The 12,233-nt window shown below is 38.4% G+C and overlaps 1 protein-coding gene across 4 annotated transcripts in view; it reads left to right on the top strand.

Annotated features, from left to right (window-relative positions):
- UIMC1 (ubiquitin interaction motif containing 1) overlaps positions 1-12,233 on the top strand; it is a 128,225-nt gene that overhangs the window by 30,315 nt on the left and 85,677 nt on the right. For 3 of the 4 annotated variants that reach the window (XM_058546599.1, XM_058546580.1, XM_058546608.1), the window contains exon 3: positions 11,655-11,742. In XM_058546599.1, coding sequence (XP_058402582.1) covers positions 11,655-11,742 — 88 coding nt within the window. The remainder of the gene's footprint in view (positions 1-11,654; positions 11,743-12,233) is intronic. The other variant, XM_058546589.1, reaches the window with a different exon arrangement.

Here is a 12,233-nt window from a genome sequence, read left to right as displayed (position 1 = left end):
TTGACCGGTGGTCCCCCCGTCTTTCTCCTTGGGCCTCCCTATTCCCTGAGACACATCAACATTGAAATTAGGCCAATTAATAACCCTACAGTGGTCTCTAGGTATTCAAGTGAAGAGTCACATGTCTGTCACTTTAAATCACAAGCTAGAAATGATTAAACTTAGTGAGGGAGGCATGTTGAAATCTGAGATAGGCCAAAAGCTAGGCCTCATGTACCAAACAGCCAAGTTGTGAATGCAAAGGAAAAGTTCTTGAAGGAAATTAAAAGTGCTACTCCAGTGAACACGCGAATGATAGGAAAGCGAAGCAGCCTTATTGCTGATATGAAACTTTTAGTGGTCTGGATTGAAGATTACACCAGCCGCAACATTCCCTTAAGCCAGAACCTAATCCAGAGCTAGGGTCTAACTTCTCTTCAATTCTGTGAAGGCTGAGAGAGGTGAGGGAGCTGCAGAAGAAAAGTTTGAAGCTAGCAGAAGTTGGTTCATGAGGTTTAAGGAAAACCATCTCCATAACATAAAAGCGCAAGGTGAAGCAGCAAGTGCTGATGTAGAAGCTGCAGTAAGTTTTCCAGAAGATCTAAGATAATTAATGAGGGTGGCTACACTAAACAACAGATTTTCAGTGTAGATGAAACAGCCTTCTATTGGAAGAAGATGCCATCTAAGATTTTCATAGCTATAGAGGAGGGGGTCAATGCCTGGCTTCAAAGCTTCAGAGGACAGGCTGACTCTCTTGTTAGGGGCTGATGCACCTGATGTTTTTAAGTTGAAGCCAGTGCTCATTTACTCTTCTGAAAATCCTAGGGTCCTTAAGAATTATGCTAAATCTGTTCTGCCTGTGCTCTATAAATGGAACAGCAAAGCCTGGATGACAGCACATCTGTTTACAACATGGTTTACTGAATATTTGAAGCCCACTGTTGAGACCTACTGCTCAGAAAAAAAGATGCCTTTCAAAATATTACTGCTCATTGACAATGCACCTGGTCATCCAAGAGCTCTGATGGAGATGTACAACAAGATTAATGTTGATTTTGTACCTGCTAACACAACATCCATTCTGTAGCCTGTGAATCAAGGAGTAATTTTGACTTTCAAGTGTTATTACTTAAGAAATACATTTCGTAAGGCTGCAGCTGCCATAGATAGTGATTCCTCCAATGGATCTGGGCAAAGTAAATTAAAAACCTTCTGGAAAGGATTCACCATTCTAGATGCCATTCAGAACATTCATGGGGGGGCCGGCCCGGTGGCGCAGTGGTTAAGTGCGCGCTCCGCTTCAGCGGTGGCCCGGGTTTCTCGGGTTCCGATCCCGGGTGCGCACCGACGCGCTGCTTGTTAAGCAACGCTGTGGCGGCGTCCCAGGTAAAGTAGAGGAAGATAGGCACAGATGTTAGTCCAGGGCCAGTCTTCCTCGGCAAAAGAAGAAGATTGGCATTGGATGTTAGCTCAGGGCTGATCTTCCTCCCCCAAAAAAGGAACATTCATGGGAAGAGGTCAAAATATCAAAATTAACAGGAGTTAGGTAGAAGTTGATTCCAGCTCTCATGGATGACTTTGAGGGGTTCAAGACTTCAGTGGAGGAAGTAACGGCAGATGTGGTGGAAATAGCAAGAGAACTAGAATTAGAAGTGCACTTGAGTCTGAAGATGTAACTGAATTGCTGCAATCTCATGATAAAACTTTAACAGATGAGGAATTCCTTCTTATGGATGAGCAAAAAAAGTGATTTCTTGAGATGGAATCTACTCCTGGTGAAGATGCTGTGAAGATTGTTGAAATGACAACAAAGAATTTAGAATATTACATAAACTTAGTTGATAAGCAGCAGGAGGGTTTGAGAGGATTGACTCCAATTTTGAGAGAAGTTCTCTTGTGGATAAAATGCTATCAAACAACATCACATGCTACAGAGAAATCGTTCGTGAAAGGAGGGGTCGGTCAGCTGATGTGGCAAACCTCATTTTTGTCTTATTCTAAGAAATTGCCACAGCCACTCCAACCTTCAGCAATCACCACCCTGATCAGTCAGCAGCCATTGAGGCAAGACTCTCCACCAGCCAAAAGATTATGACTCGCTGAAGGCTCAGATGATAGCATTTTTTAGCAATAAAGTGTTTTTTAATTAAGGTATGTACATTGTTTTTTAGACATAATGCTAGCACACTTAATAGACTACAGTATAGTGTAAACATTTATGTTCATTGGGAAACCAAAAAATTTGTGTGGCTCGCTTTATTGTGATATTTGCTTTATTGAGGTGGTCTGGAACCGAACCCACAATATTTCCAAGATATGCCGGTAATACAATTTATTTATCTTTTATTTTGTTGCTTGTGCTTTTGGTGTCATATTTAAGACATCATTGCCAAATCCAGTGTTATGAAGCTTTTCTAAAAGCTTAGAAAACTCTTTAGCTTTCTAAGAGTTTTTAAATTTTAGCTCTTACATTTAGGTCTTTGATCCACTTTTTTTTAATTGATGTGTTAATAGTTTATAGCATTGTGAAATTTTTGGTTGTACATTTTTGTTTGTCGATCACCATATACATGTCTCCCTTCACACCTTGTGCCCACCCCCATCCCCATTGCCCCTGGTAACCACAATACAGTTTTCTCTGTTCATGTGTTGGTTTATATTCCATATATGAGTGAGATCATATGGTGTTTGTCTTTCTGGCTCATTTCACTTAACATAATACCCTCCAGGTCCATCCATGTTGTTGCAAATGGGATGATTTTATCTTTTTTTATGGCTGAGTAGTATTCCATTGTATATATAGACCACATCTTCTTGATCCAGTCATCAGTTGAGGGACGCTTGAGTTGCTTCCACTTCTTGGCTATAGTGAAGAATGCTGCAGTGAACGTAGGGGTGCATAAGTCTCTTTGGATTGTTGATTTCAGGTTCGTTGGATAGATTCCCAGTAGTGGGATAGCTGACTCATAGGGTATTTCTACTTTTAGTGTTTTGAGGAATCTCCATACCGTTTTCCATAGAGGCTGCACCAGTTTGCATTCCCACCAGCTGTGTATGAGGGTTCCTGTTTCTCCACATCATCTCCAACATTTGTTGTTTGATCCACTTTTTATTAGCTTTTGTATTTGATATAAGATAGAGGTCGAACTTTTTTCTTTCGCATGTGGATATCCAGTTTTCCCAGCACCATTTGTTGATATTTTAACTTTCTACCTGTCTATGTCTGTATATTTTAGTTGGGATTCTTGTAGACAGCACACAGTTTGGTCTTTCTATTTTTTTTTCTTTTTCTTTTTTTTGGTGGGGAAGATTGTCTCTGAGCTAACATCTGTTGCCAATCTTCCTCTTTTTGCTTGAGAAAGATTGTCCCTGAGTTAAGATCTGTGCCAGTGTTCCTCTGTTTTGTATGTGGGATGCTGCCACAGCATGGCTTGATGAGTGGTGTGTAGGTCTGCGCCCAGGATCCGAAACCACCAACCCTGGGCCACCAAAGCGGAGCGTGAGAACTTAACCACTATGCTACCGGGCCAGCCCCTGGTCTTTCTGTTTTCACCCAATCTGGCAATCTCTCTCTCTCTCTCCCCCCCTTTATTGATTGATTGATTGATTGATTGATTGATTGATTTTGTGTGAGGAGGATCAGCCCTGAGCTAACATCCATGCTAATCCTCCTCTTTTTTTACTGAGGAAGACTGGCCTTGGGCTAACATCTGTGCCCATCTTCCTCTACTTTATATGGGACGCCGCCACAGCATGCCCTGACAAGCAGTGCATCGGTGCACGCCCAGGATCCAAACCTGGGCCGTCAGCAGCGGAGCATGCGCACTTAACCACTACGCCACGGGGCTGGCCCTCTCTCTCTTTTTTTTAATTGTTTTTATTTTTTATTTTTTTGGTGAGGAAGGTCGGCCCTGGGCTAACATCCGTTGCCAATCCTCCTCTTTTTGCTGAGAAAGATTAGCCCTGAGCTAACATCTGTGCCCATCTTCCTCTATTTTGTATATGGGACGCCACCACAGCATGGTGATGAGCAGTGTGGAGGTCCGCTCCACACTGTCCACACTGTGTCTGAACCTGCGAACCCTGGGCTGCCGAAGTGGAGTGTGTTAACTTAACTGCTGTGCCACCAGGCTGGCCCCTCTCTCTTTTTTTAAACTGGTGTGTTTAGACCATTTATATTTAATGAAGTTATTGAGGCACTTTAATTAAAATCTACCATCTTACTGATTGTTTTTGCATTGATTTTTAGTTTTCTCCCCATCTTTGTTGATTTAATTTTATTTTTGCATATGTAGAATGTTTGCTCTATTGAACGAGTCAAATCTTTCGAGAAAGGTATACTCAAATTGCTCTGCTTCTCCATTCTGTACTCCTTATTCCATGTACCTCACCCTCGTTGATAACCAATTTTATTAATTTCTTGTTTACTATTCAAATGTTGCTTTAAAGCAAAAATAAGTACACGTTTTCTTAATAGCCCTTCTTTTTATGTGAAATGTAAGCATACCTATTTGCGTTCTGTTCTTTCCTTTGAACAATCCATCTTGCAGGTTATGTTTTTCATTCTCTTATTTATTTTCTTATATTTCTTCAATGGCCTCTATTAGATTTTTTGCTTGAATCTGTTTTCATTTGGAGACCCAGTAATTCATTTTTTTTTAAGATACTTTTATCTATCTTCAGTTTCTTTCCTAAGTTTTATCAACTTGCATTTCATTTGTTCCTTTTTTGTCTGATTATGGTCTGAGCTTTTAATTTGTGATTCTAGGTTTTTCTTAATCTCCAGATTCTTCTTTGAAATCTGTTTGGAATGTTGTATTAATTTTCTTTTCTGAGTTGGTGTTTAGGGAAGAATGTTCACAAGCTGAAATGTTTTTATTTGAAGTTTCTCTTTCTGTTTTATAGTCACTAGGTTTGGAATTTCTTTTTTTATTTCTATCATTTAGTGGACAGATGGCCTAGCTTAAAAGCTTTCCTTTTGTCACTTTAGTGAAATACAATTTCTTTTATGGATGATATTGTTGGTATTAGTGGGCTGGGAGGGTGGGGAGGAGAGATTGGCATGTCTCAGTTTTTTTCTTCGGGACCTTCATTTTTGTTTCTCCTTTTTTTCTTTTCTTTCCATGAATCTGAGGGGCACCACCTCTTCTCTGTGTATCTCCCCTCTCTTCCAGTAGCAGTGTGTCTCTGGTTGCCACTTTTGGTTCCTCTCACTTTCAGGCCCTTTAGTGAGGGTGATTGTGTGAAGTACTGCATCTTGGACCTGTGCATAGTGTTTGGCTTTCTAGTGTTTCTTAGTGTTGGACTTCCTAATTCTGAGGGTGATGTTGTCTATGCCTTAAGTTCTTCACTCTCCTTTTATTATTTTTCGTGGAATCTCTTAAGCCTCCTCTTCCTCTGTTTTGTGTACCCGCAGATTTGTAGCAGTGCTGGGAGCTCTGTTGGAATTTGTTGTTTCTTTCTCTGTTTGCTGGTTGTTTGAAGTTCATGGTTTGTTCTGTCTCCTAATAATGCTGAAGACATTGGTCATAGATGGTGTTAGTTTTGGCCTTTGTTGGTCTTCTGGTTTTTCTGGAGAATATTTGGAGAGATTCACGTTTAGGTAATTGCCATTATCTTCTAGACTTTTCATTGTCAGCCATTCTGAATCACTTTATTATAGCTGAGTCTCTTGTATATAGCCTTGGGTTGCATCTTGTTAGATTCTGTTATATTCACTATATTTCTTTTTTTATATTCTTCGTTTTTTGGCATATCTTTTGGTTAGGAAGATACATATTTTTTCTATAGATTACCTTTGTATTAACGCCTTTTAAAATACCTTTTCTTCCTTTTTTCTTATTTAGCTTTAATAATTTTATTTATTTATTTATTTTTTCCCCCAAAGCCCCAGAAGATAGTTGTATGTCATAGCTGCACATCCTTCTAGTTGCTATATGTGGGACGCGGCCTCAGCATGGCCGGAGAAGTGGTGCATCGGTGCACACCCAGGATCCGAACCTGGGCCGCGAGTTGCGGAGTGCGCATACTTAACCGCTAAGCCACGGGCCGGCCCTTTTATTTAGCTTTTTATAATCTGATCTGTCAGCTGTAAATGCTATCCTTTGACTTTCACTTATAGCCCAGCAATAGTCAATGAACTTATTCTACTTTCTACTTCTGTCTTCTCTTGTTTATTAGTTGCATCATTTCTACATTATTAGAACATATAATTTACATATTTTTCTTCTATTCTCATCTCTACTTTTGTTTTAATTCACTCTCAGTTCTTTTGCCAAAGTTTCTCTAAACATTTTTTAGTTGAATGTTTGTTCTTTATTAGATTGTCAGGAAGGCCTTATGAGTAGTATTTCCTGAATTCTTGAATGTTAACACTGTTTTTTTGTAGTCTTGATATCTGAAAGACTGCTTGATGAGGTCCAAAATCCTTGGTTTCAAATTTTTTCCCTTGAATTTCTTTAAAATGCTGCCTTCTTGTTTTTTTGCTTTGTATGTTGCATTTGAGAAGTCCAATTTATTTTCCTTTTTTTGTAAGTGATCGCATCCTTTTGTTGGTCTGAATGCTTTAGGAATTTTTCTGTATCTTTAGGGTGCAATAGGTTTACTAGTGTATTTTTGGAAATTGATTTTTCAAGGTCCGTTTTCTCAGGTAAATGGTGGTTACTTTCAATATGTAGATTCAGGTCTTTTTTTTTTTTTACTTGTAAGGTTTTCTTTGATTATAGTTCTTTGTTTTTGTTGTTGTTGAGGAAGATTAGCCCTGAGCTAACATCTGTTGCCAATCCTCCTCTTCTTGCTGAGGAAGATTGGCCCTGGGCTAACATCCATGCCCATCTTCCTCTACTCTTTTTATATGTGGGACGCCTGCCACAGCATGGCTTGATAAGCGGTGCATAGTCTGCGCCCGGATCCGAACCTGCAAACCCGGGGCCACCAAAGCAGAGTGCACGAACTTAACCACTACGCCACTGGGCCGGACCTTGAAACTCATTCTTTGAGATGGAAACAGGTATTCTGAATGGACCATAATTTATTTTACCTTGTCCTTATTCATGATCATTTAAGTCTGTGCTCTTAATACCAATTTCTTTTTAAAATTTCCAATCTGTCACAGACAGATAACTTTAAAAAATACAATAAAAATGAATTGTTAGACAAATGAAATTTAAAAAGACAAAATATGAGCCTACATCTTTCATTGTTAGATACAAAAGATGTGAAGTTTCGTTTCAATAAGTATAACATAGCGAAAAAGAAAAAAATGGTACATGTTCTTTGGGATTGTGTTTATAGGCAATTTAATAGAATAGCTATTATACTCGTAATTTTTTGTCTTTCCACAGTTACGATTAAACACAGTTATGTGTGAAATAGCAAAACCCATATTAAACATCTATACACATCCTTTCAGTGAACACTGTGTATATCAATATTTAAAGTTCTCATTTTGACAAATGAGCTTTCTTCTTACTTGTCAACTTGCTGCTCTAGTTTGGGTTTATGACAACACTAATATGGGATATTGTATATCTAAAGCGTATGTTTTTTAAAAAATAAAATTCAGTGTAGAGAAATCAATCTTACATTAAGGAATGGGAAGAAGAATTTTAAAGCAGTTTCAGTAAGATTGTGGTATCTTTAATTTTTATTCAGAATGAGCTGGAATATGTTGTATTTCGAAATTCATCTTTGATCCTTCTTAGTTGCCAGTTCCAGCAATTTTTCCTATAAAGTTATAGATACGTTTCAGTTATCTTTTTTTTTTTTTTTATGAGGAAGATCAGCCCTGAGCTAACATCTGATGCCAATCCTCCTCTTTTTGCTGAGGAAGATTGGCCCTGGGCTTACATCCGTGCCCATCTTCCCCCACTTTATATGGGACGCCACCACAGCATGGCTTGATAAGCTGTGTGTCGGTGCGCACCCAGGATTGGAACCTGTGAACCCCGGGCCACCGAAATGGAGCTCACACACTTAACTGCTGTGCTACCGGGCTGGCCCCGTTTCAGTTATCTTTTGATAAAAGAAATGAAATTCAGATCCATGAATTTCCTATGGGTTAATCTGTTTTGAAGTGACATAAAATTGAAAAGTTTCTATCAAATTCATAAGGTCTTGGATGATAACTTTTTGCAGATGTGTATTATCAAGATTAACACCTATTTCATTGATGTTTGTTGTAAAACTATAGAACACATAGGGGCTGGTTCGGATCCCGGGCGTGCACCGACGCACTGCTTGTCAAGCCATGCTGTGGCGGCGTCCCATATAAAGTGGAGGAAGATGGGCACGGATGTTAGCCCAGGGCCAGTCTTCCTCAGCAAAAAGAGGAGGATTGGCATCAGATGTTAGCTCAGGGCTAATCTTCCTCATATACACACAGAAAAAATTATAGAACACATCACAATCTGTAGAATCTCTATTTTTCCAATAATGTAACTTTCATTTCTGTCCTTTGATCTTACCTGCCGTTGAATTTCCTTCCTTGGGTGGAAGCATTAAGTTCATTGAAATTACTGAAGATATCAGACAAATAAGCAAGTCTTGCCCTACGTCTTAAATAGTAACAGAAACACTAAGCATTCATTTTGTAGTTCAGAATTCTACACAGAACCTTTCCCTTTAATAACAATCATATCTCAGCAAGTAATAACAGTTGTTTATATGTTTACATATTATCATATAATAAAGAGAATATTTTTGAATTGAATGCATTAGCCTGAGTCTTTATGTAATTTACAATTTCTGCTATGCAAGGTATTTAGTGTTTTTCAATAATGGAAACAGTGCATTGATTAACGTTCTGGCACAAGCTGCTTAATTTAGGATGTTTTCCCGTTGTTACTGCTGGCTACATAAAACTTAGAAGTTTAATCCTTTATGGTTTTATACAGTTAGAAACTTCGTTAACATTTGTCGACAGTGAAGCTGAGGGAAAGAATTTTTGTACCATCAAGTTCATCACACATTTCCTAAAAGAACTGCTCTGTGCCAGTATCTATGCATTTATGAAGTTCTATGAGAAGTACGTTTCTAGCTTTATTTATTTTATGAATTGGTCTTCCATATCATGATCTACTTCCTGAATATGTCGAGCTATGTCATTATTGGAATATGGTACTTGAACTACTGTCTTTGCCAAAGATTCACCCAGCATTTCCAAGCAGACAGCTTTGCAGTCTTTTACTAATTTCTCAACAATTTTATATAGTTTTTTTAGTCTTAGCAAATCCAGTATTTATAAGAAGTCTACAAGGTATTAATATCTATATGTGAAATATTAAGCATCTGTGTCAGCTTATTAATTTAATGCTTTCAAAGAATTCTTTTGATTTTGAACTTATTCTTTTTTTTTTTGAGGAAGATTGGCCCTGAGCTAACATCTGTTGCCAATCTTCCTCCTTTTTTTTTCATTTTTTCTCCCCAAAGCCCCAGTAGATAGCTGTATGTCATAGTTGTGCGTCCTTCTAGTTGCTCTATGTGGGACGCTGCCACAGCATGACTTGACAAGCGGTGCATCAGTCCGCGCCCAGGATCTGAACCGGTGAACCCCGGGCTGCCGAAGCAGAGCACGCAAACTTAACCGCTACGCCACCAGGCCGGCCCATGTTGTTTAAGTTTTGATAGTTTCATTAGTACATATTTAGAAATAAGATACTCCGATTGTCATACTTTACATTAATTGTGAGTACAAAACCAACCTCAGTATGTGAAGGATCATGCTTCTGAGTAAAACTAGAATGAAACTTTTGTCCTTCATTTCTCACAGTCACTTGGATCATCGTTTGTTTTTATTGCTACTGCTACATTCAGAAAAATTTGTCTTTTCTTGATGACGAAAGTCCAGTGAAGCTTGTTTTGAAATCTGTAAATTAGGATTGAAAATAAATAATATGAGCGTTACTTCTTTTGTTCAGATAATAGTATTAATTAAAGTATAATTTAAAAAATAGGCTTGGTTAAAAATTTAAATGATAGTTAAAAGATTAAGTTATAAAATAATGTCTGCATTTTCTCAGATATTTATATACTTTAGATTTTAATAACTATGCTTAAAATATCACATATTATAATTTGGTCATTCTGCAAGTGACTAGTCTGCAGCTTTCACCATGGAAGTCTACTTACCATGTGCATGGATCTTCTAGCAATGTCAGATTTCTGTAAAAGTTTCTAAATGCTTATTCTCAGTTTCTTTGCTTATTTTGTTACAGACCAGTCACAAGCAGTGTGCTGATTGTCACCCATCTGTAGATCATACTTTCAGTAACATTGCTTGAGGTTGTTTACAGCCTTTTACAATGGCAAAACATTCTGCTGTGAACATTATTGTGCACACATCTTTGTGCTTGTGTGTGAGTATGTCTGTAGAATAAATTCCTAGAAGTATATTGCTGGAGAAAGTGTGTATATTTATGATTTTAGAGGTTATTGCCAATTTGCCCTCTAAACATATTGCATGAATTTTATCCCCTCAGTGGTATGAGAGTACTTGTTTCCTCACATTGTGTTTCATAAAAATTTTCATTTTTACTCTTAATATAGACAAAAAGAAGTCTCTATGTAATTGTTTTGATTTGCATTTCCAAAGTGAAATTGAGCATCTTTCCATATACTTATGAGCCCCATATGTATGTTTTTCCATGAAGTGTCTTATATCCTTTGCCTATGGGAGGAGACTAAATATTGGTCTTTTTATTGATTTGTAAGAGTTCTTTATATAAAAGGAAAATTAGCCCTTTTTAAAGTTAAAAAACCCATACTTTTCCCCAGTTGTTCCGTTCCTTTTTTTTTTTTTGTGAGGAAGACCAGCCCTGAGCTAACATCCAATGCCAGTCCTCCTCTTTTTTGCTGAGGAAGACTGGCCCTGGGCTAACATCCGTGCCCATCTTCCTCTACTTTATATGGGCCGCCACCACAGCATGGCTTAACAAGCGGTGCGTCTGTGTGCCCCCGGGATCTGAACCGGCGAACCCTGGGCCGCCACAGCAGAGCGCACGCACTTAACCGCTTGCGCCACCGGGCTGGCCCCTGTTCTGTTGCTTTTTTAAGTACTGGTTTAAAATAAATGAATATGCATTGAGTTTAAACGTTATTATTGATTTTTAGACCTTGAATGAAGCTTTCTCTGAACTTGGGTGCTTGCTTACTGGTATTTTGCAGACAGGCCAATTTTTACTTGAACATGTATGTGACAGATAATAATGTCAATATATTATAAATTTTTATTTTTGTGATTTTTATTGCTTCTAGACCTACATGTTTTCTGTTTTATTTTGTAAGGAATCTTTTACTGATGTTTTCTGTGAACATTTACAACAGCCACTGATTCTTCAGAGGCTCAGCAGCCTCTATTAGCTGTAAAAGAGGTAGAAAGAGTATTTTTTTTTTTTTTTTTGGTGAGGAAGAGTGGCCCTGAGCTACCATCTGTTGCCAATCCTCCTCTTTTTGCTTGAGGAAGATTGTTGCTGAGCTAACATCTGTGTCAGTCCTCCTCTATTTTGTATGTGGGATGTATGTGGGTGTGTAGGTTTGTGCCCGGGATCCGAACCTGCGAACACCCGGCCGCCGAAGCAGAGTGCGTGGACTTAACCACTACACCACCGGGCCAGCCCCGAGAAAGAGTATTACTTTTAATGGTAGCCACTTTGATCATATTTCTTGTTTTGCAGCAGGAACCAAAGGAGGAGAGTGGATTGCAGAAAACGAAGACAAAACAGTCGAATAGAGCAAAGTGTCTGGCTAAAAGAAAAATTGCACGTATGTTTTCATTTTTGTGTTAAGAATGGTTTGGAAATTGCAACAATAGAGTTGACACTAGTGTCTTCATTAGGAAGAGGTTTCTCAAATAAGGGTGTATGTACTTGCTGTTTATTCTGGTTTCCATTAAAATTTTTAGTGGACAGTTACCTATAGCTTATATAATTGACATTAGAGACAGAGTGTTGAAATTAAAAATGTGACCTTCAGAGTTAGGCACACGTGGGTTTGAATCCTTGCTGCAGCCCTTACTGTGTGAACCTTAGGCAGATTAATGCTTTCAGCCTACCTCTGTTTCCTCAATAAAATGCAGATGATAACACTTACTTAGAAAGTCACTTAGTGGCTCAAATAATGGTACCTAATACTATTTTTGTCATTAAAATTGTAAGGGAAAAACTCTTCTGTGTGTCTCCTATACTCTCTATGCTTCACTCTGGACATCAAACGTGTAGGGGGTTTTCCTCCACACCAAGCAGTTCTCCAACTCT

Source organism: Diceros bicornis, chromosome 1 (genome assembly GCF_020826845.1).
Source record: "Diceros bicornis minor isolate mBicDic1 chromosome 1, mDicBic1.mat.cur, whole genome shotgun sequence".
NCBI classification, from domain to species: Eukaryota; Metazoa; Chordata; class Mammalia; order Perissodactyla; family Rhinocerotidae; genus Diceros; species Diceros bicornis.
The sequence above is the reverse complement of the archived record's forward strand: the minus strand, read 5'-3'. Positions and strand labels throughout refer to the sequence as shown.